Genomic DNA, 26,227 nt, shown 5'->3' with positions numbered 1-26,227 from the left:
CAATTGATAATGGCTCAAACCGCTCTCATTTCAGGAATAATCTGCTAAATTCCTGGAGAGTGGGAGGCGAGTATGGCCCTGTCCAAATGTAAGCTTAAGACCAAATTTTAAAAATTAAACCGTTTTATCATGGAAAATTTAAAACACACAAGAGAAAAGAGAATGGGATAATGAGCGCCCAGCCTTGCTTCATCCATACCTTCTACTGTCAACTTTGAAGCATATCCTAGACCTCATACACGTGATTTACAAACATTGCGGTACGCATTTCCAAAAGTTGTTCTTGTTAAAATATATAACACAACACCATTAGCACACCTCCAAAAATTCACAATTCCCTCATGTCATAAAAACTCCAGTGTCCGTACACCTAGGACATTTGGCCACACCAACGCCAAAGGGGGAGGCTGTCATAGGTACACAGTTGTCATGACTTGCCTGGATGCATCCCCTGCCTCCCAGCCTGTAGAAACCTTGGGGGGGGGGGGGTGCCTTCCCAGTAACCTCAGGTTGGACCACAGTCTCCCAAATGCTAATGCCAGAACCCAGGAGAAAACAATAGAAATTCTGAATAGACATCGGATTGGCAGTGTGGTCTTGGGCAAGTTACTTTGTTTATGTGGATGACCAGTTGCAAAATGAGGGGGTTATAAAAACTGAGGGAATAACCCAGGTGTCCGTCAACAGATGAATGGATAAAGAAAATGCAGTATATAAACACAGTGGAATATTGTGCAGCCTGAAAAACTAGAAATCCTGCCACATACCACAGCATGAATAAACCTCAGGCAAAATAAGCCAGTCACAAAAGGGCAAATACTGCATGATTCCATTCATACGAGGTATCTAAAGTACTCAAGACTCATAGAAACAGGAAGTAGAAAGGTGGTTGCCACGGGCTGCGGGGGAATTAATGTTGAGTGGGTCAGAATTTCAGTGTTGCAAAATGGAAAAGTTCTAGAAATCTGTCGCTCAACAATGTGAATATACTGAACATGACTGAACTGTATGCTTAAAATGGTTAAGATGGTACATTTTATGTTGTTCTTCCCCACGATTAGGAAACAGAAAAACATCTTCTGAGGTCCGTTCTGGCTGTGGGGATTGGAGGGACATAATAACACCCTGGGAGGCTGTTACTTTGATCTGTGTTAGGAGGAACCTCAAGACGCTATCACTCTCCTTCAGGGAAAAGGGGTGGGAGGCAAGCTGTACATGGAACCTCCCCAACTTTTCGGGAATCCATCAGGAAGCCGGAGGCTGCATCGCAGCAGGCTGCAGGTAGGGGGCGCCAGGGGGCTGGGCAGGCTCTGTAAGGTAGGAGTTGGGGACAGGGGCTGGGGTTCACCAAGTAAGAGAAACAAAAGAAAGTGGAAGCTTTTATCACCACAGGGCTGTCCTTGGGGAACATTCTGGGAAGAAAGGAGAAGGCCCACTTGGCTGGGAGCAGCCATGCAGGGGGGATCCAAAGTGACAGATACAAATGTGTAGTACACTGGGGCAGACAAGTGGGAGATTAGAAACGCGCAGCTGGTGACAACGGGATGTGGAGGGGAGGAGGCTGCAAAAGATTGTGTCCCCGAATCCCTTCCCAGGGCTGCGCTGGGGTCTGCAGAGTGCTCTTAGCACTCTCACCATACGGCCATTTTTCAAATTAGCACAAGCCTGGCCTGAGGGAAGCCAGGCAACGGAGGCAGAATTGGCCACCCAGCTCCATCTCTCCGAGCTCTCCGGAGAAGCTTCCTCTGGCATCTGTGGCCAGAGAGCAGAGAGCAGATTCACTGCACTGGATGGTGATACGGTCTTGGTGTGTCTGAGGAAGACAGTTGGGACAGGGATGGCAGGAGGGGAGCCCGAGGCTTAGAAAAACGAGTAGCGGCACCTCCAATGTCCACTCATCTCGAGTGGGGCATAAGATCCGGGCTCATTATCTAAGTTGCCGAGGAAGTACTAGATCTCTCCCAGGCAAGGTCACTGTGAGGGAGCTCTGGATGGGAGACTGGGGGCCCAGTGTTGGCTTCTGTCCCTTCAGGCCAGCAGTGCTGAACCTTTCTGCAGTCACACGCTGGGTCTGTCACACTCACCATGTGTGATTCCTGGGCACTGGTGGGGCACTACAGTCCTGTGTACCACTGAAGAGAGCAAATCCGTGGACACACATGAGGGAGAGGATATGATTGAAGCAATAGTCTTGAGCCAGCTCTGATGTTTAAAATAAAGAAAAATCCCCACAACTCATTTCCTTAGCTCCAATTCACCATCTGCAATGCTCCTACCCACGGATCTCAACACCTGCCTCGGGTTTTGGCGCCTTGCTGGGTTCTCCAGTGTGAGCCGCTCTCCCCAGACGCTCCGAGCACATCTGAGCAGCGCCCACCTCCAGTACTTATGCTCAGATCGGAGGAACTTCAGTCGGGCATGGATTTCACAGCTTTTGCTCAGACTCACAGGATGACACACAGTGGCCTTGCTGTCACAGTGAGGTCCCTGGACCAGTTGCACCACCTAGACACCTTGTTAGAAGGCAGGCTCTTCAGACCCACCCAGACCTGCCGAATCAGAATCGGCATTTAGCAACATTTAACAAGGTTCCCAGGGGTTTGTGTTCAAGTCTGGTAGGTACTTAACACCACACCCTACCTGCTCTGCCTGCCACCAGGTAAAGCAGAGTAGCATCCACTCTAAGGCTGGTCAAACCAAGCTCCACCAGCTGTAGCTGTCACCACTGGGAGGGGACACAGAAAGGGCGGGAGGTAGACACAGAAGCGCTGTGGGGGGGGAGGATCACTACAATGTGTGAAGTGCATTTACATGTAGGGGCACTGAGATGAAATCGAAGAAGGCAGTCCATTGATTCTGAGATCCTGTGATCTTTGTTATTCATCACCAGGCAGATGCTGACAAAATGATAATTGTAGCTAACATTTACTGAGCCCTTATTACAAGACAGGCGCTGTTTTAAATAAAAGTGCTTTACATGTATTGATTTATATAATTTCACATAGCAACCTCTTGTGGTATAGATTATTAGCCCCATTTTACAGATGAGGCAACTGAGGCACAGAGAGGTCAAGTGACTTGCTCTAGAAGGGAGCTGGGGAAATACTCTCCCCCCACAGGTATTACTTTTGGAGCTGGGACATACCTTTAGGGTGACCAACTGTCTTGGTTTGCCCAGGATTGAGAGGGTTCCTGGATGTGATACTCAGTGCTGAAACTGGGAGTCTTGGGCAAATTGGTTCCCCTACTGATACTGGACACCTCGCCTCCCACAGAAAAGTAACAGAAGAGAAACAGAATGGAAGGAAATGAAACGTAATCGGAAATCCTTGAGATGATAGAGTTTGAGCTGTTGGAACACTGAATCCGAGTGTGGGCAACCTACTTCTGTCTGAGGAACCCAAAGCCTGTCCACAGGACTTGAACCGAGGCTCACTCTCCATCTGCAATCGAGTCCCTACTCCTCAAATGCATATGCGTTAATCTGCCTCGCTGTCCCCTTACCCCTTCCGCCCCGATGTTGAGTCTCCCCAGCAGCCTGTCGCTGAGGCACACAGCAGGATTGATGTCCTAAGAGAAAGAGGCTAGTGTCTCCCTTGTCAAGGTCACCCTGCACCTGCATCGGCTCTATTTTCTGCGGTACTGCCAGCCAGATCTGTGAATCTTGTTTCTTTTGAGCCCCTGGGAAAGTTATTGGATTGGTTCATGTTTCATTTAGCCTGAAAGCCATTTAAGATTTCCCAAATAAAATGCCAAGAGCTCACTCAGGGTGGGATCTTTTAGAAATAATTTTTAAAAGCAATTCCCTGATCCACATTGGATGGGGCTGACAAAGACCCACCAGGGGCAAAGTCTGAGGGAAGGTCAAGGACAGGAAGTCAGATTCCTCCACATACCTGGCTGAGGCCTCTGGATAAGTACCTCTTCTCAGACAGGGGAAGGCAGTTGTCTTGAAGCCACTGGACAAGTCCAAGCATTAGGATTTCCCTGCCATTTTTTTGGGGGGGTGGGATTCTGGGCCTCAGTTTCCACATCTGTAAAATGGGACTTACTATAGCCTACCACCAGAGACCACGTGTCTCCTCTGAGGCTGAGAGGCAGTTCTCCTGAGTGTTCTGTGCCCTTTCTCAGAAGTCAGCCCCTTCAGGTCTTCCCTGATTAACCTCATTAGACTTGTGATTAACGAATTACATTCTTAGAGCAGAAGGAGAAATAGGAAAAAGTAGAGTCCACTCTAACCGCCTTCATTTTTCAGAAGAAGAAACTAGCCAGTCCAGTGTTTGCAGCCGCTTCGCTCCTGGGATTTTCAATAATTACTTCATTGGTATTGCTCTGTAATCTAAAGCTGGTGTCCATTCTCTTCCGAAGGAAGCTGTGAACCCCCGGGAGAGAAGGACCATCGTGTTGCCCCAAATATTTCTCTCCTGGGCTACCACAGTGGTCTGGACACATGGCCTTCATTCTTGTTGCTGCCTGACTAATGCAGAGCTGGAAAAAGGAACAAGCGAGCTTTTTCTATGCACAGCAAGGAAGATGAATGAGGACATAAGAAATGAGAACCAAAGCTTCTCTCACGTTCTGCTTGCTGACCCAGTAACGGATCTCGAGCTTTCCTAAAGCTGACAGCACACACAGGGAGAAAAACGGCTCTCCGTTTGAGCCAAGGAAAGGCTGTCAGTTTGATACAACCTTGAAAAGAAAATAATGAAGCATTTCTCTCAACCAGTGGCCCAGGAAGCTGCACTGCTTGGGCCTCCTTGCTGCTCTGTGTGCCTAGACCATGAGAATGGACCCAGGCAGGAAAACTGCAGGACACCTGGCGACAGGTCTACGGTGAAAACACCAGACATCTAGCTGTGTGCACAGGAACTCGACCAGGCTAGCACCTCTCCTCCCCCAAACTGTGACAGGACGGACTGACCCACATACGCGGCACGATCCCACCTCTCTCCAGCACCTGAAAAATGACTCTCCTAATGTTTACTCCCAATAGAGGCATATACTTGTCATCTCAGGTAGAGAACAAAAAGAACTGTGGGATCCCGGCCACATTCCTTTGTAGCAATTATCTACGAGATAGGTTACTGACGTGATTATCTCTCGGCCTTCCTATGATTACATGACCTTTTAATAATCGCCCTTTCTTTTGTTCATTCACTCATTTACTCATTCACTCATTCATCCATCCATCCAGCCATCCATTCAATAAGAGCATTTAGCATCTACTCCATGCTAAGTAACTTCTAAGCCAAAATCAATAAGACGTTTTCCGAGCTTTAAAATTCCCTACCTTTAAGCAGTATCCATTAAACAGGGAATGGGGACGTTCAGTGAAGAAACGGCTATGTTAAAACCTAAGCTCTGTTATTAACCAGTTATTCATTCTCGCTGAGCCTCAGTTTCAATAGCTCTAAAATGGGAATAATTCCTCACAGAACTGTTGTGAAATTTAAAGGCAGGGAGAAGCGTCTACAGGACGATACTCAATGCTTGGCATGAAAAGGGCATTCAGGAGTTGTTAGCTTCAAGAAAGGGACCCTAGAATCCAGCGTGCTCCTCAACCCTTTATTCACCCAACACCTCACCGACCCCAGTCAATATTCTTCCAAGTTCAATTTTGCTTCCTGGGACAGTGTTCTCATTGTTTTAATCACCTGGGGATTTGGCCTGGTCTGTATCCTGACTGATGGGCTGTACCATTTTGAGAATGTAAGCTGTATCAGTCAGCGCAAAGCTCCTGGAGCTTGGAGGGGGACGGGTACACAAAGGCCTGTTAATAAATAAACACTCAGACATCAAGGCTACCGGCTGCCGTAGTAACAAGGCTTTATGCTTTCCTGGCTCCTGTCATCTTCGGGACTGAGAGCACTTAATGAATTAGTCTCGCTTGCAGTCTTCCTGGAGAAAAATACTGCTGTGTCTACAAGGCGCAGTCAGGGTAACCAGCTGGAGGTCAATCATTCTTGGGACCATTGTCAACCAGATCCCGAGAGCAGCTCTGTTTGCTGTTTGTTTCTTGTCATAAAAGAACTGTATTAGAAAATTTTAAAAATGCATAAGTCAACAGATAATTAGAATCCCCTCTAACTCTGTTCACTTGGTGATAAGCCCTGTGAACACTGTGTTTCCCTCTCGTACACATACGTGTATTAGGGTTATACTGTGTATGTGCTGCAGTGGGTTTGTAAACGCAGCTCAGTGTGCCAGCAGTGGAGTGGGATGAGAACACTCAGAGCCATTGTGGGGCCTCTGGTGGGACACACGAGAGGGACACGGAGCGGTCTAGAGCAGTTCTAGACTTTGGATAGAACCCCTGGCAGCAAGAGAGGGATGCACTGGAGGAACCTGGATTAGGAGCTGGAGCCACACCTCTCAGCTGCTCTTGTTTTCACCACGTTGTCAGCTGAGACCCAAAGGTTGCACGTGTCATTATGATCTGGCCCTTGCCAACCCCTCCAGCCTCCACTCTCACCTGTCCCTGCCTCGCCACGGTGTTTGCACCCTCTGGGTCTTTGCTGGGTTGTGCCAGGCCTGGCAAGCCCGTTCTCCTTCACATCACTCGGTTAAGGGATTTCTTATGTACTGGTGTGTCAGCTCCTCCCGTTTTCCATGACGGTCCCCCTTCCTCCAGCTGGGTTGGCTCCCCCTCCACAGACTTCCACCACATCTCATGCTGAGAGAACCACACACCTCTACACTGTTATTATTTTGTGTCTGTCTCCTCACTAGACTTGGAGCTGCCTCAGTCAGTATCTTACGCATCGCGCATACCTTGGGCACTCAATCAATGCTGTTGAATAAAGGGGGGGTCCCAGAATCAGTACCAAAAGCCCTTGGGTACGCCCAAAGTATGTGAGGCATCAGAAACAAGAAGGCGAATCCTAAGTCCATCCACATCTCGCCACCTCCACTTCCACCCTCCCCTGAGACAGTCTCATCACCTATAGGACTTGTTCTTAGGGATTTCGTGCCACTGCCCCCAATGGAACATGCTCAAAAGCATCCTTAGCATCCTCACCAAATTCCCCCCAAAACAACTCCAACTTCTGCCAGCACAGTTATCATTGTTCAATTGTCTGGGCTCAAAAATTCAAAGGCTTTAGTCCACAATACTTCCATTCCCCTTAGCGACAGTTCCATGTCCCCATTGGACGCCCATCCTCTTCCCTCTTAGCACACAACTTTGCCTACATCACAAAGGGAACTGACACATTCAAGGTGAACTACCTGATCCTCCCGTCCCCATCCTTAGCCCACCCCCAAATCTTACCCAGGATTATCCCAGCCATCATCCTCTTCCCTCATGTCTAAAGGCTAAAGATTCCTCTTCCTGGTCAGCCCCGCCTCCTGCCTGTGGTCTAGATACCACCTCCCCCCTCTTCATCCAGTCCAAGCTCCATGGAAGATTCTCCACCTGTCCCCTCCCCTCTTCCCTATCCCCTCAGTCATGGACATGTTCAAGTTTCTTTCACTCTTAAAAACAACCCATCACTTCTCACCTCCTCCTATGGCTATTATCCCAACTACCTCTCTTTTCTTTCCCAGCAAAGCTACTAGTAGGAATAAAAGGCTACACTTTCTATCCCCACCTCATGTCAATCATTCTCTTCTCTCTTCACCCTAGCCCAGTGCCCTGCCTGTAGGATTAAACCCCCTAGTAGAATATGCCCTGGCGAAGCACCACATACAAATCCCTCAGCATTAAGTGGTGGGAAAGCTTCCCCGCGCTTAAAGAAAGAGACTGGTGCTCGAGAGATAGGAAATGAGACAGGTGTAGACGGAGAGATGCCCATTTGCTTCTTACTCATCGGTACCAATACTCGGGGAGTACTGACGACTATTTCATGCTAAAACCAATTATGTGCTCAGCACTGTGGTCACCGTGAGGATGAAAGTTAAAACAGCAGCCTGCATTTGTCGGTCACTTGCTATGGGCCAGGCATCCTGGTTATTATTCCCATGGTACAGGTAAAAACTGGGCTCGATGTCACACAGCTCGTAAGTGCTGCAGTATCATCTTCTTCCCCTCGTTTCTTCCCCCTTCCTACTCACTGTCCTAATCACCCCCATTAAGTAAGCTTCCTCCTGCATTCCGTCTCCCTGCTAGCCACCTTTCCTTCAATGGCAACACTCTACCTTCCCACCACCACAGAGAGACGTCACGGCATCTGCCCTGATCCTACCCCCCTTCTCTCCCATTAGCCCTGCACGCTTGATGCTGTGCACACATCTTCTTAGGAACCTTACGTTGTGAATTATCCTTCCTCTGACCCATAAACCTTTCCACTCAATGGGGTCCCTTCCATTGGTACATAAATATGCTCAAGTGTCTCTCCTTGAAACAGAATAAAACCACCCTCTCCCTCCGACTATCACAGCCAAGCCTCTAGAAAGACTTATTTATACGTTCAGTGCCCATGTCTTCACTTTCCACCTTCTCCTAGACCAGCTACAGTCTGATTTTGCCCATCATGTCACTGAGGCTCTCGCCTAAATCACCCGTAACCTCCGTCTTTCCAAAGCCAATGGATTTTTATTGGTTCTCATTTTAACTTAATTCTCAGCAGCACCTATGCTTTGTCTTCTGTCCAGGAAACACTCTGCTCTTAGCTTTCATGATTATTTCCACCTCCTATTTTTTTCCCTGCCTCTCAGGATCATCCTTTCCTATATTGACTTTTCAGCCTTAACCCAGGCCTTCTCTTCCAAGCCTATCCTCCTCCCTAGACAGTGCCATCCATGCCAGGGTTTCAATTACTCCTGGATGCTGATGACTTAGAGGCATACCTCCTGCCCAGACATCTCCTCCAAACTCCTGCTCATTCATCCACTCAGATGGTTCAAAGGCTCCTCAAATACAACACGGCTGACATTGAACTCATGAGGTTTACCCCAAAGCCTGGTTCTCTCCCACCGTGTCCTGTCTCAGGGAATGGTACCACCATCCACTACTACAAAGCTGGAAGCCTAGGACTCATTCTCAACACGTCCCTCTCAACTGTCACATCCAAACTATCACTTCCTGTCCATTTTACTCTCAAACTCTCAAATCTATGTCTTTCCATCTCTCCTACAAACGTCCCAGTCTGAACAACTGTCGTCTTTCGCCTGGACTACTTCAAGAGTCTCCTAATATGCCTCCAAGGATCTACTCTTGACCACCTCAAATATACTGCCCACGCTATATAGCCAGAGTGGTCTTTTCGAAATGAAAAATCTGACTATATCGCCCTCCTGCTTAAGTACTTCAGTGACTACCCATTGCTTTAGAATCAGTATCAAAGTCCTTATTGTGGCTGATGAGACTGCATATTCTAACTTCCTACCTCTCCTGCTCATCTCGTATGTTTCTCCTGCTCTCTGCACCCCTGTCCACTGGCCTTTGACACCTCAAAATATCATAGTCTTTCTAGCCATGGCCTTTGCCCATTTCTGGAATATCCTCTCCCAGCTTCCAAACTCCCCTCACCTCCTTAGCTCGTACTCAATCGTCCGGTGTCAGTTCAATCATCAGTTCCCACGACTTCCTGGGTCCTCTCTGAATGGCTTCATACCTCCCATTACATTATTACACACTCTCATAATGCCGTGTACCTCCACTTTATGCCTGTATTCCTCATTACTCCTCTGAAGTTGCCCTTGGTAAAGTCATCAACAACCTTCAAATTGTCAACAGTGGAGCCCTGGTGTTCTACCAGCTGGATGGAGAGTTTCCTGTACTAAAATAAAATCCTGGCAGTCTTTCCCCAATCTGTCGGGGGGAAAATAATGAGCTGACAGAATAGCCTTAACTTAAAGCTTCTGTTTCATAAAGTTTTCTTTCTTAAAACTTGGTGCCTGCCATTCTGTATCTGTGCAAGAATCTAGCACAGGACGCTCTCTGATATATTTCAAAATTATATAGTCAGCCATTTTAACATATGCATTTTTCATGGTGTTCACCAGAGAGCAGCACAATGTCCATGGGTTTCTGGACATGAATGAACAAGTGTTTGATACTCACTAGCCAAACCCAAAGAAATAACTTGCAGTCCTCTGATTTGTTCTCTCGGTGGTATGTGCTACTGTTTATCACGTTGTTTATTCATTTCGGCAACCAGCATTTATAGAACACATGTGGATTATGTTTTCCCACAGCCCTTTGTCCCTATTTTCATTGGCATGTATCGCCTCCTCCTGTGATCTCGTCCATGCACAGGCTCACCTCGTTTAATTGCGCTTCACAGATACCGTGTTTTTTACAAATTGAAGGTTTGTGGCAACTCTGGTGTGGAGCAAGTTTATCGGCACCGTGTCCCCAGTAGCATTTGCTCACTTCGTGTCTCTGTGTCACATTTTTGTAATTCTCATAATAGTGCAAACTCTTTCATTATTGTTATATTTGTGATGGTGATCTGTGAGGTCACTCGGGTGAAACCCTCCAACGACAGAAAGATCACAGCTCCCTGAAGGCCCTGAGGATGGTTCGCATTGTTTAGCAACAAAGTATTTTTAAACTGAAATATGTATTTTTTAGATAGAATGCTCCTGCACACTTCATAGACAACAGTATAGTGTACACATCACTTGTGTAAGCCCTGGGAAACCGAAGCATGTGTGTGAGTTTCTTCAGGGCAATACTCGCTTTCTTGCGGTGCTCTGGAGCCGAAGCCACCACATCTCTGAGGTGAGTTCCTGGAGGTACAGGGACTGCGGCTTTCCCTCTTCCCTCTCCCTAGTCAGCCCATCACTTGGCCCAGGCACACGGATCATATTTGTTGACTACAGGGACCAATGAATGACCGAATAAACATGAAGAAAACGGGGAGGTGGAACTTGGGTTCTCACCCCCAGGGCTCTTCCGGCTACGCTCTGCCGCCTCTGAAACACTCATGGTGACACAGTGGCTTGAGGAAACAGAAATGTCGACTTTACATATGTAAAATAGCACCAGTTAGTTTTTTAAAAAGCACAATGAATCCGATATAAACTTATAATAGTTTTATAGGCCTTGTGCTTGTGGGCTGCACGTCTAATAGCTAATCTAGCATCAAACTCTGCTAATATTACCTCCAAAACAAATAGCACACTGACTAACTAGTTTATGGGGATCTAAACAGTTTCACTCTGTAAGTACTTGAAAAATACCAAGGAGCGTGCCTGTGGCAGAAGTTGAGTAAATAATGATCTGACTGACATTAGTGCAGCTGGAAACACTCCGCATTCTGTGCTAACCCTGTGCCTTTGCCGAAGCTGTGCTCTTACCCACTGTAGCTGAGCTGGTCCATCAATTCATACTTAACCCTTAAGGCCTAATTCCAACATCGCCTCCTCCAAAAAGACCTCAGCAATCTCATCGATCAGAGTTACTTGGGCCAGCGTTTGATTCATGTCAGCCTCTCTGCACGTGACAGCATGTCACTTGTGCCCCTCGTGTGTCCTCTTGGTGACATGAATGACACTGCCTTGTGGGCAACTCAAGCCCAGGGACCACATCTTGTTCCTCTTTCTTTCTGTCTTCCCGGTGCCTTGAACAATAGATGTTTTCTGAACTGAAGTGGCTTAAACTGATCACCCAACTACTCGTATGTTATATAAACATCGTGTTTTTGTGTCATAAGGTGACTTTAAAAAAAAAACACAAAAAAACATAGTCGGGGCATCTGGCTTTCCCCTCCTGCCGAGGTTCTGGCAGCCGCAGCTGAGAGCCCAGTTCAGCTTCTCGCTCTCCCCCTGCAGGCAACAGCAGCTGCCTTGTGTGCTCCAGAATTTATCTGGGGAAAAATTCAAGCTGTTTCTTTCTGAAGTGGGATGCGAGTCAGAGGTGAGCCCTAGCCAGTGAGCTGCGTGGGAGGAGAAAGGTTGGCAGTGAGCGAGGCTCTCAGCCATTAGGCTGTGTTTTCCAAACAGCAGGCAGACTCCCAGCACCGAGTCCCAGGGGCCACCCTGTTCACCTTCCATCTCACAGCCTTTCACACCACTAGCATCTGGACCAACGCAGAGGCCATGGCTCCTTCTCCTGCCACCGTCCCTCGGGAACGTCACACGCACTGTCCACTCAGCCGGGTCCTGATGCCCACACCGAGACAGACGCCAGAAGGATGGACACCCAAAGCAAGAACGCTGACTGCTTCGTCCCCGAACTGTGCCTTGCGCAAAACTATGCAGACTGCGAAGATTCCAGCTCATCCATCAAAGCTTGGCATGCTCGGCCACGTGCCGTTATAACCCAGACTGAGTGTGTGACACCTGTGTGACGCCCTCGTGCTTGTGGTGCAAGTTACTGAGCAGAGAACAGAAAAGTCATTGAAGGGAGAGCAGAAAGGTGTTGCTTGGTGGCAATGAGCCTGGCCTCTCAATATATCCGATCAAGAGATTAGATGACAACCTGTAGGCAGTGCTTAGCAGAGTAACTAGAACATAGAAAGCCTCCGATGAAGGGTAACCCCGTAGCAGGTAAGGAGGGCCCCATCTCCTGTGACTGGAAGCAAGTCTTTCTTCCACGGCTCCTGCTATTGAACAGCCTGTCCTACCTGAAAGAGGGAAGGCAGTGCCTGATCCCTTCCCCCTACCAGGCTGGCTGATTAGCAGAAGGGAATTGTGGTGGGGGAAGGAGGGAGAACTACTGAGCTGGGCATCTGGGCTGATGGAAAGCACCCAAAGGGGCATTCAGGGACACATCGATTGATGGCGTGACAACTCCTATCAATAACCTTCCTTCCCCCTCTGGGACAATAGAGCCCTTGACCACAGAAGAATTTCCAAACCTTTTCTTTCCAGTACATCTCTCTTCCTCTCCTTTCTGAGGTCCAAGTGCAACAACGAAAGGGACCGACACACCTTCTGCCCTCTCTGACGCTCAACCACAGGGCTCCTGCTTCCTTACTAATGCCATCGGATCGCTGAGGCTTTACACTGTACAGGGGAACAGTAGGGCAATAAAAAGAGGGATAGTTTCTATTTCTCCGTTTTGTGTTCCAAGCTGGAGGATCAGATCTTCCCTACCCAGATCAGAGAGGGGTCTAAAAACACCTCTTGCCCCCACTTTCTGAGCACAACCTGCAAATTGAAAGGAATTCTAGGTGGCCAGACACTATGAGCTCTGTGGGGTCTCACCACCCCGTGGCTTTTATTTCAATGGGAACTCTCAAGCAACCTGGGGGAGAAGAGTTTGAGAGACCGGCAGGCACAGAGCAAGGAGAGGATTTAAAAAAAAAAGTTAATGCAATCACATGATTCAAAATTGAAAAGATACACAGGGTTTACAAGTCCACTCTCCCTGGAGGCAACAGACATTATTAGGTTTTGTGTATATAGTTATGTACTGACATACAAATAATCTTGGAACTCTCCTTCTTTCTCCTCTTTTATAACATGAACAGTAGCATATTATAAACACTCTATGCCTGCTTTCCACTTCGCCACGTATCTTGGAAATCATTCCATGTCAGTTTTAGAGTAAGTTTCCTGCTTCTTTTTTATGGATGAATAGGACTGTATTCGACTATGTGTAAGTTCTACAAGATATTTAACAAGTCGTCCTTTGATAAGCATGTAGCTTGTTCTTCCACAGCTCAAACAATGCTACAATGTGTATGTATATAATATGTAGGCAAGTATAACATTGAGTGAATTTCCTAAAAATGAAACCATGGCGTCGGATGGCATGGACATCTCAAATTTTGAGAAGTTTCTAAAATGCCCTCCAAAGAAGCTGGACCCATTTACTTGGCCAGCAATGCATGACAGTGCCTGTTTTTCCTGAACCTCATCAACAATGTATCCATCTTTCTGAAGTTTGCTAATTGAAAGATAAATAAGTATGTCATTTTAGTTTGCACTCAGCATGCTAACGAATTAATCTCTGCATATGGATTAAACCCCTGAGTCCCAGCGGGAATAAAGAACATCCAGTTTTACCAGGCCAGCACTTTCCCTGAAGTCTAATGGGGTCACATCTCTTGGATCTACAAATAACAGTCTTTATTCCCAAGGGCTCTGGATTTTCAGCTACCGCATGGGAGGACAGTGGCCCCATGGAAGGAGCAGGGACTTTGCAACCAGTGAGACCGGGGTTCCAAGCACAGCTCTGCCACTTACTAGCATGAGGATCTGAGCAAGTTGTTTAACCTCTCCCAAATGAAATATGGGGATAATAACAGTGACGTCACAAAGCCTTGTGCCTGGCGCATAGAAGGTACTTAATAAATGGTAGCAGCTTTCATTAGTGTTAATAATCACCAGACCAGATTCTACATCTCAGGGCTTTTCACAACTGACAAGACCTGGAACGCCCAGCCAGGGCTGCCCGGCTCTTTTCTTAAGTGGCCACCCGGAGGGTTCCCGGCCCCTCCTCTGATCCAACCCAGCCTCCTTCCAAAGTTAGCAGGAGATACAGCTAAAACCCCACCCTGTGCCTCTGGGTGAGGGGTGGGCCACTCCTGTGCCAGGCTCCCCTGTTTCTGGATGATGTTTGTACAGACTGAGGTGCTCTCTGGACTAAGCAGAGCTCATTTCCAATTACAGATGGGCAAGCTAGAGACAAAGCAGAGATCCCTGATCAAAACAGGAGGGGCTTGCTCTCATCAGCACGGAGCCCATCTTGCCTTTCCCGAGCACTGTTTTTGGTGAGGTCACTGAATGCATGTTTCTGGTTCTGACAGAAGTGCCAGTGATGCCCACCACTAGGGTTTCTACCTGAGCACATGACTCCCCCCCCCCCAAAGTACTTCAGAGGCTTTTCCATTTGCACATGGTCCTGTCTCATTTCATCCCCCAGGGTGTAGAAATTTCAGCCAAGCCCCTTATGTGAGCGAGGGAACTGAGAGGAAGGGGCTGCCGCTGGCTCGCCTAATGTCACCACTGAACCTTGGGGAGCCACATTTTAGCTCCTCCCTGAGTGCCAACATGACCCCCTGTCTCTATATGCTGGTTTAGATCCTCTCAGGCACGGAGCTGGAACCTCTGGAGAGAGATCTGAGAAATTATAGAGAATAATGCTTTTGGAGAATGTTCCTTTGCTCTGTCATCCCCTTGAAGGAAAGGGGCAGGATCTGAAGGGACTTCCAAGTACTTCATTAGTACACAAAGGACGCTCGCTGCCTTTCCCTCAGAAGAGTCCAAATCCCAGGGAATCCAGGGCGAAATGAACATGTGGGATCTGAAATCCCCCATCACTGTCTCTCACACGGTATAAAACGTGGGTCTAGCTCAGATACTGGAGGGCAGGGCAGGGCATAGAGATCTGACTCCACAGGCATCCCCCTCTGCCAGATACAATGCTGCCTCCTCAGAACTGGTCCCCTAGCCCTGTGGTTGAGAACCCCCTCCTATCAACCGGGGGCCTCCAGCAGGGTGGCAAGTGGGTCAAGGCTGGGGAGAGTCCACCGCTGAGCAGACTGGAAAAGGCAGGAGGAAGCAGCCTCGCCTATAGACCCAGCCTGGGGGGTGGGTACCTGTCCCCCAACACCCCAAAGTTGCTCAGAAGAGTAAACTTCTGGGGCCCCACAATTCCAGCCAGAGAAAAGGAATGCCCACGTGTGGCAGAAAAACATGGGTGGTGCAGGTAGCGCAAGGGCACTGCCAGAGGACATAGATCTCCACCCCTGCCTCCCTCGCTGCCTTGGGGGCCAAGGAGGAGGAAGCCATTCTTGTGGGTGGTCTCCCAGAGCTCAGCACTCTGCCCCCCCCCAAGGGGGCACGAGAGCAGAACACAAGGCTGATCCCGACACTGCTTTCTGATCGCCCACTGGTCTCTACTTGGGCCCAACCCTCCTCTGGGTCACCTCGGGCCCAGCCCACCGCATCTGGTCCTACGGGACGGGGGTGCGGACCGCTGGCTCTGGGGCCTCATAGACGTGCCTGGCGGCCCCGAAGAGACCCCGGTGTCTCCATGCCGGCCTGGGGCGGGTGGCCGGCGCCCGGCTGTCTTGGACCCGTAAGCACTGACAAAGATGCCAACCTCCGCGCCGCGAACGCACCTCCATCCTCCTTATTTTGTAAAACTTTAGGAAAATCACCAGTAAACCGAGCCTGATGGCCAGGCAAGCCCAGAGGCGCCCGCGCGTTCGGAACAACCTGGCCGCACAGACGGACAGACGGCGGTGGAGCAGCCCCACGCCACCCATCCGCACCCCTGTGCCAGTCCCAGCGCCCCCTCACTCACGCATGACCAGTGGTCCCATGGAGCGTGCAGCGTCTCTAGCCCGGGCCACTGCATGGTCCCCGGGTGGTCGCGGGCTCCAAGGCGCAGCAGCTGCGTCCGCGTGGGGTCCCGCTGAGAGGAAGGCTCAGCGAGCAGGTCGGCGAGGACCAGCTGAGGCGAGTGACAGCGGTTCAGTCTGGGACGGGGATCTGGCGAGTCCGACCCGGGGGTGAGGGGACCATGCGACCCACAGCCTGGCCCTGAGGCTGGAGTCGCCAACCTCGCCCCCACCCCCACGCCCGCACGGCCGTGACCCTCGGCGCGAACAGCTGCTGGTGTGAGACGCGACAACAGAGTGAGGACCCAGCCCCAGCCTGGAGGCTACAGTCAAGATCGCAATGGGCAGTGGGAGGCGGCCCTGGGCGAGCTTACCTGGGTGTAGAGGCTCCCTCCGAAGTACGCCGGGGCCAGGCACATCCACGAGCGGAGCCCAGCGACCTGCAGAGTCTGCAGCCTGTCTCGGTCCCAACCCCTCCCTCCTTTTCCTTTCTTTCGGGGAACCAGGGTGCGGAGGAGCGTCCCAACTCGTTACAGCTGCTGGGCAGCTCCGCGACGGCGGTGACTCCCGCGTTCGGCTCCCACCCGGTCTGTGTGCGTCCTTCCGGGGGCTGGGGAGGCCCACGTGAGGTTCCTCTGCCCGCCCAGGCGCTCCAAGTACTGGCCCCGCACGGAGCCGAGAACCTCATCGCCCCTCCAGGTGGCCGGGGCTGGGGGCAGGTACCAAGAGACCTGATTGGCGCTCGCACCAGTCCGAGGAGAATCCCCCAGGAAAGAGAGACTGCCCCCCACGAAAGAGAGGCTGCCCGCCGCAGGGCGAAGGGAAGGGATAGAATAGCTCGGCTGGTGTCTTGCAAAGAGCCTTCCTTTAGCTCTGCTGCCTGTTTGCCTAAGAAATGTAAGCTCAGGAGCCGGGCGCCCTAGGAACGCCCCGGGCAGGGGACTTCGCGCGCTGTAGGTCGGGTCCAGCACCGAAAATCGTGAGAGAGCACGAGAGCCTTAAGGGCCAGGGTGTGTCGCTGTCCACTGGACTGTGCCTCATATGCTACCTGAAAGGCTCAACTGTTTTCCTCTCTCTGGCCCACACGAGTCCCTGGAAGTCCAGTGGCACCTGATGCCCCTGATGTTGAGGCGGGACCCTGTCCTCACGGCGGGGCAGACAGTATGTAATTAGAGCTGTGCTGCCAGAAGAGGCAGGAAAGGAGAAGCAGAGCCCTCCCGCGTTCTCCAACGCGAGGAGAACACGTTAAGAGCGCGCTCGAGTGCTTGTCTAAAATCATCCTCTTGCACTGTTTTAAAGCTCTAGGAGTTGCTTTTGTCCTGTACCCCTCACAGTAAGTTGGGCCATGAGTCTGCTTGGAGAACAGGATAGGATAAGGTGGAAGGAAACTGCCACTTTTTAGCAGTTCCAAAGCATCTCAACATGGCACTTTGCCCTGCTCTGTTCTGTTCATCCTTCTGACCTTGCTCTCCAATTCTGGTTGAACCAAGACAGGGGAGGCGGGAAGAGGGGGTCACCCAGGTGAATGCTCAAGCAGGAAGTGTTCTCCACACATCACATGTGTTTTCCTTCTCATACCGTGGGTAGTCTGGAGGGTTCCAAGTCAACAGTGAATAATGCATTTTAAAAAAACAGAGAAACTTTGGTCCCTCAGCACAGGTCCAACTTGTAAAGTAGGGGGAGTAAGAAATTTAGCATGTGGAACAAACTGTATTATTCTTAAAGCACCATTTAAAAAAAAAATCCAAAGGCAAGCTACCCACCTGATCATTCCAGCAGGTTTACATAGCTTCGAATTGTTTCTTCTCTCTCTCCACAGGTTTTTAATTTTGACTTCAGATTTTCATGTGCTGCCTTTTCTCACAGTCAGACCTCACACCTCCATTCCTCCCTCATCTCATTTCTTCTCAAAGGCAAACCTGAAATATGAAGAGATGTGTTTGGTTATAAACAATTACACAGAAAAGTGCAGACAATGTACATCTACAACCTCAGGAGTCATCATAAATCAGAGCTGTGTAATCACCATCCAAGTCATTGCCAAAACCCCAGAATCTCCTCTGCCCCGCAATTTCCTTTCATAGCCCTTCCCTTCCCTCTAAAGCAGGGGTGTCCAAACTTTTTTCAACGTTTTTTTACCAAGAGCCATATGCAGTAAAATACACAAACAGCTGGGCCACTCACTCGAGGTGAAGTACGTATTGCCTCACCTGGTTTATTTAAGTAAATTAAATATATTTTTGGAATTTGCTGCTGGCCAATTAAAAATGGATTGCGGGCCGCAGTTTGGACACCCCTACTCTAAAGCATTCCTGAAACACCGATAATTTGTGTCATCTCTTTTTTTGTCAGTCTTGCTAAAGGTTTGTTAATTTTATTAGTTTTTCAAATTAAACCAGCTCTTTGTTTATTGATTTTCTCTATTTTCTGTTTTCAATTTTATTGATTTCTGCTCCTAATTTTGTCCTTCCTCCTTCTTGCTTTATGTTTATTTTGCTCCCCCCCCCCCCAGGTTCTTGAGGTGGAAGTTTAGATTATTGACTTGAGATGTTCTTTTTTTTTTTTTTTTTTTTTTTTTTCAGTATATGTGTTGTCGAAGAGAGTAGTTTTCTTTTCTAATATATGTACTTACCCTGTTTCCCCGAAAATAAGACCTAGCCGGACCATCAGCTCTAATGCGTCTTTTGGAGCAAAAATTAATATAAGACCCAGTCTTATATTATATTACCCAGTCTTATAGTAAAATAAGACCGAGTCTTATATTAATTTTTGCTCCAAAAGACGCATTAGAGCTGATAGTCTGGCTAGGTCTTATTTTTGGGGATACATGGTAGTGCTATAAATTTCCCTCTTGGCCCTGCTTTAGCAGGGTCCCCCAAACTCTGATATATGGTATTTCCATTTCCATTCAGTTCAATGTATTTTTTTATATTTCCCTTAAGACTTCCTTTTTGATCAATGGGTTATTTAGAAGTGTGTTGTTTAGTTTTCAAGTATTTGGAGATTTCCTGTTACATTATTGATTTTTACTTTGATTCCATTGTGGTCAGCTGCCTTCTCTCCACCTTTCCTGTTCTGACTAGAACCTCCAGTGAATTCTGAATAATGGGAAACAGGAGACATCTTTATCTTGTTCTTGATCTTAGGTGACAACATTCTCTTTCCCCACGAAGTGTGATGTTAGCTGTGGGTTTTCCATAAGATGTCCTTTTTCAGGTTGAGGAAGATCCCGTCACTCCTAGTTTATTCAGTGTTTTTATAATAAAAGGGTGCTGGATTCTGTCAAGTGCTTTCTGCATCTATTGATGTGATCAAGTGTTATAGCCTTTTTTTCTATTCAGATAATGTATTATATTCTTTGACTTTTGGATGCTAAAACCACCTTGCATTCATAGGCTAAATCTCACTTGGTCCTGGTATAGAATCGTTTTCATATGTTGCTGGGTTTAGTTTGCTAATACTTTGCGGATAAGTTTTGTGTTTATATTAGGGATATTTGTTTGTAGTTTTCTTTTCTTGCATGGCTTTGTCTGATTTTGGTATCAGGGTAATACTGACCTCATAGAATGAACTGGGAAATGTTCCCTCCTCTTCTGTTGTTTGAAAGAGCTTGTGAAGAATTGGTGTTAACTCGTCTTGAAACAGTGTAATTCATCAGCTATCTGGGGCTGGGCTGTTCTTGGTGAGTTTTTAAATTACCAAATCAATCTCTTTACTTGCTGTAGGTGTAGTCAGATTTTTCTATTTCTTCTTGAGTCAGTTTCAGTAGTTTGCGTCTTTCTACGAATTTGTCCATTTCATCTAGGTTATCTAATTTGTTGGTGTACAATTATTTACAATATTCCTTTATCGTGCATTTTATTTCTGTATAGTTGGTAGTGATTACCTCTCTTTCATTCTTGAGTTTAGTAATTTGTGTCTTCTTTTCTTGGTCAGTCTAGCTAAAGGTTTGACGATTCTGTTAATCTTTTTCAAGAGCAGTTTTGGTTTTATTGATTCTCTACTGGTTTTCTATTTTCTGTTGCACTTATTTCCACCCTAATCTTTATTATTTCCTTCCTTCTTCCTACTTTAGATTTAGTTTGTTCTTTTTTCTAGTTTTCTAAGGTGGAAGTTTAGGTAATTGATTTGAGATCTTTGTTCTTTTTTAACATAGATATTTACAGGTATAAATTTTTCCTTAAACACTGTTTTGGCTGCATTTTGTAAGTTTTGGTGTGTTGTGTCATTTTCATTCATCTCAAATTTTCTTATTTTCTGTGTGATTTCTTTCTTGACCCATTGGTTATTTGGGAGTGTGTGGTTTAGTATATTACTATTTGTGAATTTCTCAAATTTATTTCTGTCAAATTATTATCTAATTTTATTCCATTCTAGCAAGTGAACATGCTTTCTGTGATGTCAAACCTTTAGAATTCACTGAGGCTTATTTTATGACCTAACTTGTGGTCTATCCTAGAGAACGTTTCATGTGCTGTTGTTGGGTGGAGTGTTCTATACATCTATACATCATACATCATACATCTATAGATGCATGAGGTGTGATCAAACAATATAGTGAATATTTAAATAAAAAATTTTATTATAGTAAAAGACACATTGCTATTAATCCCCCTGAAAATACTCCCCCTCACTTCAAACACATTTATTCCATCATTCTTGCCACTTTCTGAAGCAGTTCTGGAAATCTTTCCTGAGTGTCTTTAATTGTGATGTAGTGGCTGCCTCGATGCCCTGAATTGATTCAAAACATTTTCCTTTCATGGTCATTTTGACTTTGGGGAAGAGCCAGAAGTTGCATGGTGCCACATCCAGTGAATAAGGTGGATGAGGACACACTGTGATGTTCTTATTTGACAGAAATTGCCATACCAGAAGTGATGTGTGACACGGAGCATTGTCATGATGGAGGATGATTTATGGCAAATGGTGACTGGACTTGGAGCTGAGCTGCACCCTCCACAACTACACTAAAGGACGACGACTTGGAGCTGATGGGCCCTGGAGAAACACACTGTTACCCAACATTCCCCAATAAAATTAAAATATGTATATATTTAAAAACAAAACAAAACTGGGCTATTTAAAACAAACAAACAAAAAACCACACACTTTCTCTCAATTGTAGTTCACACCCGACTGACTGCACGGAAAAACTTGAAACTTGTCACACACTGTTACTAAGGTTCGATGCACCGCTATCCGAGTTGAAGAGCCCTGCGTTTCTGTTGGAATGTCACACTCGGCAGCAGCATTCACCGTATTTTGTGATCACAATGGAAAGATTCCATGTCACACATCGTATATGGTAATTTCTGTCAAATAAAAACATTACGGTGTGTCCTCATCCACCTTAGTCACTGGATCTAGCACCCTGTGACCTCTTGCTCTTCCCCAGAGTAAAAAACGACCGTGAAAGGAAAACGTTTTGAATCAATTCAGGATATTTGTAGAAGGTTTTTGTAGATACGCTTTACCACAGAAGCGAACTTCCTCTCATTCTAGTATTCATAGCATTTTGCCCATGAAGAGGTGGGGTCTCTTCCTTCACCCCCTTGACTCTGGCTGTCCTTGGGACTTAGGAACGGAATATGGTGGAATATGGTGCAAGTAACATTGTATAAGTTCCAAAGCCTAAGCCTCAAGAGGCCTTGCAACATCTGCCCTTGTCTTTTTGGAGCCCTGAGGCCACCATGGTGTAAAGAAACCTAGGATGAAAGACCATGTGGAGTAGAGTATCACTATTGCCACACACACTGGTCATTAGAAGTAAGTCACTGAATCCAGCCCACACCCAAGTACAAGTGCTGCCCCACTTCCAGTCACCCTACCCCATAGCATATGATCCGAACCCAAAGCAGGGATGGTTTAGCAGCATCCATACCTTTGGTGAACCATGGACTCCAACTTTTGATCTCTAACCAGGATTACCAGAGGCCCCCCCACCCCCGAGTGGTCCCAAATGTAAGGCTCATATCTTCAGATTTCTATCCTCTCTTGGGGCTTCAAGCAAGAAATTCCTCATTAACTTGTGAGCTCTTTGATGTTTTAAAGAAGATTTTAAACATATTTTAGTTAAAAAACAAAACAAAACGAAAATCAAACAAATAAAAAAAATCTTTAACCAATGCTTTTAGTTATCTTCAGCTTATGCTTCAGGAGGATGGGTCTGAATTACTTAATCTGCCATTATCAGAAGCAGACGTTCCCCAGTTGCATGTGCTCAGGCATTGTTTTAATCTGGGAGGACTTACTTTGCATGACAACCGCCTTTTTGTTAAAAGTATATAGGACTGCATCAGGAAAAAAAACAATTACCCATATCCCTGCTTTCTCAGATACATCTAGTAAAGTAAGTTGTAAAGTCAATAATATTTGTCTATTGACTTTCGATTATAAAACCAAAACACCATTTAGACAGAGACCACATCACTTAACAGGAGATGATACTCACACCTCTATCTAGTCTCCTTGGCCAGTAGAATCACCTCCTCCCTTATCTGAGGCTGTTCCTCATTCTTCCAAAGGAGTTTCGGTGTTGTCAGTATAATTGGGAAAAAAATTCTTTTTGTCTAAAGACAAGTCCTTCTGGTGGAAGCTTCCTGAGATATCAAAAAGGATGGTTTAATTTCTTCCATATGGCCAACTCTGTTATCTGACATTCATGTACTAACTAGAGCTAGGATTAAAGTTGTTCTTTTTAAAGATGTCAAGTGCTGTTTAATCAGTGATTAAGACCACAGATTTCTCTAGAGGGGGACCAGATTACAAAGCCTAGATCAGTGGTTTTCTCTTATACCAGTCTACAATCCTTTATCCACAATTTCAAATTCAAAATTCTCCAAAAGTCGGTTTCTTTCTGTGGCACTGGTTTCCACTTTGTATCAAATGCAAAGAAACGATGTTACCAGGGGGCCTTTTCCTTCCCAGAAACTCGCTGAGGCAAGATTCCAAGTGCTGCTTTGACCCACCAAAGCCACATCAGATACCAGACGTAAAAGCAGTCTGGTTGTGACATCTGTCAGCCCACGATCACCAGGATTGTCTGAGATGACTTTGCCTACTTCGGTTGGAGTTGGGGCTCTCCTCTAGTACGGTCCCATGTTCCCCAAAAGAGGAAATCTATTCCCTTCCCTAGGTATACAAGGGTTACAGAGGCTTAGCCTTGATTCTCTGCTACTGTTTTTTAATCATTGTATGGATGCCAGCACATGGCAATAATGGCTTCCCTAATGGCAGTCAGTGCCTGCAAGTGGGAAGAGAAATGGCCCTGTGTGATACGAAAGGAGACTGGGATGTAAGGATGGTGAAAAAGGGCTCTTTGCAATATCCAACCTATCTTCCTTCTTGGTTACCAATCTTAACCACTGTCCTCATTTCGGCCAGGGCTGATGGGAGGCCAGGCCCCAAAGGTAGGAAGCTGACGCTCACATCTCCTAATGGAGCTTGACAGCAGCAGGATTGAAAGCACACATCCAGCACCCAGAGAGCAGTGCAGGAAACCCTATGCATCCTCTCTACGTCCGTTCTCCTGCTATCAGCTCTTTCTTTTAGACAGCTGAACCATGAGATACATCTTTTCATAGAAACAGGTTTAAAAAAAAAAAAGAACAGTGATGAAAGGGCTTTGGAGTGGGAAAAGAGGACAGAAAGTCAACTTTGCTGTGAGATTTTTAGGGGCCAAGAGCTGGGCTTATCTGTAGAACAAATTGTTTTGGGGAATTAGCGAGATCGGTGTGTTAAGGACAAAATGACAGTCGCATTAATACTATTATGCTAGGGAGATTCACTTGTAAAACCAGGCCAACTCTCAAAGCAACTACTGATTTCCTGTCAGGGCACATGATAACTGTTACAGGCAAGTAAGGGCCTTCTCAGACTGGCCCAGCCTGTGACTTTGCTCCCCTGACAACCTCAGCACAGTACCTCCTGGGTCTATATTTTCGCTTTGGCACTGAGTCATTGCCTCACCCTGTTATTGAATGGTTTCATCTGGGTATCCCTTGCCTTCCCAGTGAAATTCAAGATCCTTGCGGGTAAAGCAATATTGAAACGAATTCAAAAATATTTACGGAATGTCTATACTCTATACTCAGCCGAAGGGAATTCAAAGAAGTTTAAGGGGCTCACAATTAAAGTTGGAAAAATAAGACACACACAAAACAACTGGATGTCAATGCAAGACAATGACTGATCGAAGCTACAAATACCTGGCATTATAGAATGAACACAAACAAAAATTGCTTTGGGAAAAGGAGACTGTGCTAGAGAGACAACAATGCGAAGCTTTAAGAAGCAACAACTCCAAGAGACGAAGCTTCCGGATGCTGTCTTTCAGCTGGCAGGAGGAGAAACAGAAGGGTTCATTCTGACTCTGTCTCCTTAAAGGCAAGAAAGAACGTTGTTCTCTTCCCAGAACAATTACCCAGCTGGGTACAAACAGATGCATTTCCTGAGAATCTGGGATTAACTGATTCTTCAAGAAGACTTACACACTGCGCCCGTACCCAGGTTTTGAAATAAATACGGATCTCCTGCCTGGGAAGTGAGCTGGTGCCTTGAGGAAGGGACCATGGTGACGCACAGAGGGGAGGGACGCCGTTAGCCCTCTTTCTCTTCCACTCAGATGGTTTGCCTTGGTGGAGGGTTATCTAAGTTGCTTTGTCATTTTATCCCTGTGGATAGTCTTTGGCCATTGAAGTGATCATAAATAGTGACAACTGGGGGAATGGGTCCATGTGGCAGACATTTAGCAAACAAAAGACCAAAAGCACACAAACCACACACCTGCCAACACCATCCCTACCCAACGGTCACAGGAAAATGTGGAAATGCCGGAAAACTTGTCTAGAAACAGCAAATTCCCTGGGGTTCTCACATCTGTTCTGGGATCGAGCTGAAGGTGAGACAGAGCAGCAGAGAGAAAAGAGAGAAAAGAGCACTTAACTGCCTGAAATCTGGCCCTTGCCAGCACCCTCCAAAGCACTCTTTCAGGCGGAAAGGAGCTGTCATCTAACCCCATCCAATCAACCCCAAATGCACTCTCACTGGCTACTTCAAGCACAAAGCCCTTTCACTTACAATTCCTGGAAAAGTAACTTTGTCTACAGAGGCCAGCGACAGAATCATCCATAACAGTGGGCGACTCGCAGAGTCCCTGTACATTCTCAGGACGCGAATTAGACGATCACAGATTGAAAACATTTTTAGGAAAAAATGAACTTCAAATAGATATAGAAAGGACGAGGGATGGGAAATGTAACATGTAATGTGCTGGGCTCAGCATGATTTCATTTAACCTGGGCTGCATTTCAGTGGCTGTCCCATTTCTCTGCCCACTCAGCAAACCTCTAGAGTGAGCTCACATTAACTCCACTATCTCACTTCCCATTCATTCTTCGGCCCATTGTACTGCAGCTCCTATCCCCACCCTCCACAGTCGAGGTCACCAATCACCTTCATGCTGGGAAATCCAGTGGACAGGTCACTATATCTTGCTCCATACTTAACCTTTCGGCAGTATCTGACAGAGCTGACCCTGGTCTCCTTGAGAGCCCCAAAGGCTGGTCCTTCTCGGACAGTTTTACTTTTTTATAGGATTTATCACCAGCCACCTCTATTGTGTATCTCTCCACACTAGAAGGTAAGCTCATGGAGGACAGAGACTCTGTTTTGTTCACTGCTCCATCCCCAGGACCTACAACAGTGCCTGGCAGCACTGCCTCTGGGAATAGAAACTAGAAGATGAAAGGAAATGTGTGGGAGGGAGACTGTTTTCGGTGGAGGCTTTGGAAGTTTTGCACAATGTGTATATTATTAGCTATAAAAATTCCCCAAACATTGGATTTTACAGTATGGAAAGTTAAAGAATCTTGAGAGATCATTCATTCCTCTCCCCTACCTCTTACAGGGCCAAACCAAACTGCCCAACATATTGTTTCAGAGAAAGAGGAATGGAGACAGATGGCAAGTGATTTTTGCAGGTCACCTTGATGGTTAATTGTGGTTTTCTTGTCATCTCACTCAAACCCAGCTCTGTTAGCATT

The 26,227-nt window shown here is 46.9% G+C and overlaps 2 protein-coding genes across 3 annotated transcripts in view; both read right to left on the bottom strand.

Annotated features, from left to right (window-relative positions):
- LOC109447673 (protein FAM163A) overlaps positions 1-18,001 on the bottom strand; it is a 53,415-nt gene extending 35,414 nt beyond the window's left edge. Inside the window, exon 1 of one of the 2 annotated variants that reach the window (XM_074322196.2) lies at positions 17,945-18,001. The gene's annotated coding sequence lies outside the window, so the exon portion shown is untranslated. Of the gene's footprint in view, positions 1-16,555; positions 16,611-17,944 lie in introns of those variants that run through there. The other variant, XM_019732313.3, reaches the window with a different exon arrangement.
- TDRD5 (tudor domain containing 5) overlaps positions 17,969-26,227 on the bottom strand; it is an 84,318-nt gene continuing 76,059 nt past the window's right edge. The window contains exon 18 of the mRNA XM_088801600.1: positions 17,969-18,100. Coding sequence (XP_088657726.1) covers positions 18,048-18,100 — 53 coding nt within the window. The 3' untranslated portion in view covers positions 17,969-18,047. The remainder of the gene's footprint in view (positions 18,101-26,227) is intronic.

The sequence above is a fragment of the Rhinolophus sinicus genome, chromosome 11 (genome assembly GCF_057876585.1).
Source record: "Rhinolophus sinicus isolate RSI-liver-muscle chromosome 11, RSI-T2T, whole genome shotgun sequence".
Lineage (NCBI taxonomy): Eukaryota > Metazoa > Chordata > Mammalia > Chiroptera > Rhinolophidae > Rhinolophus > Rhinolophus sinicus.
This window is presented reverse-complemented; position numbering and strand designations above follow the sequence as displayed.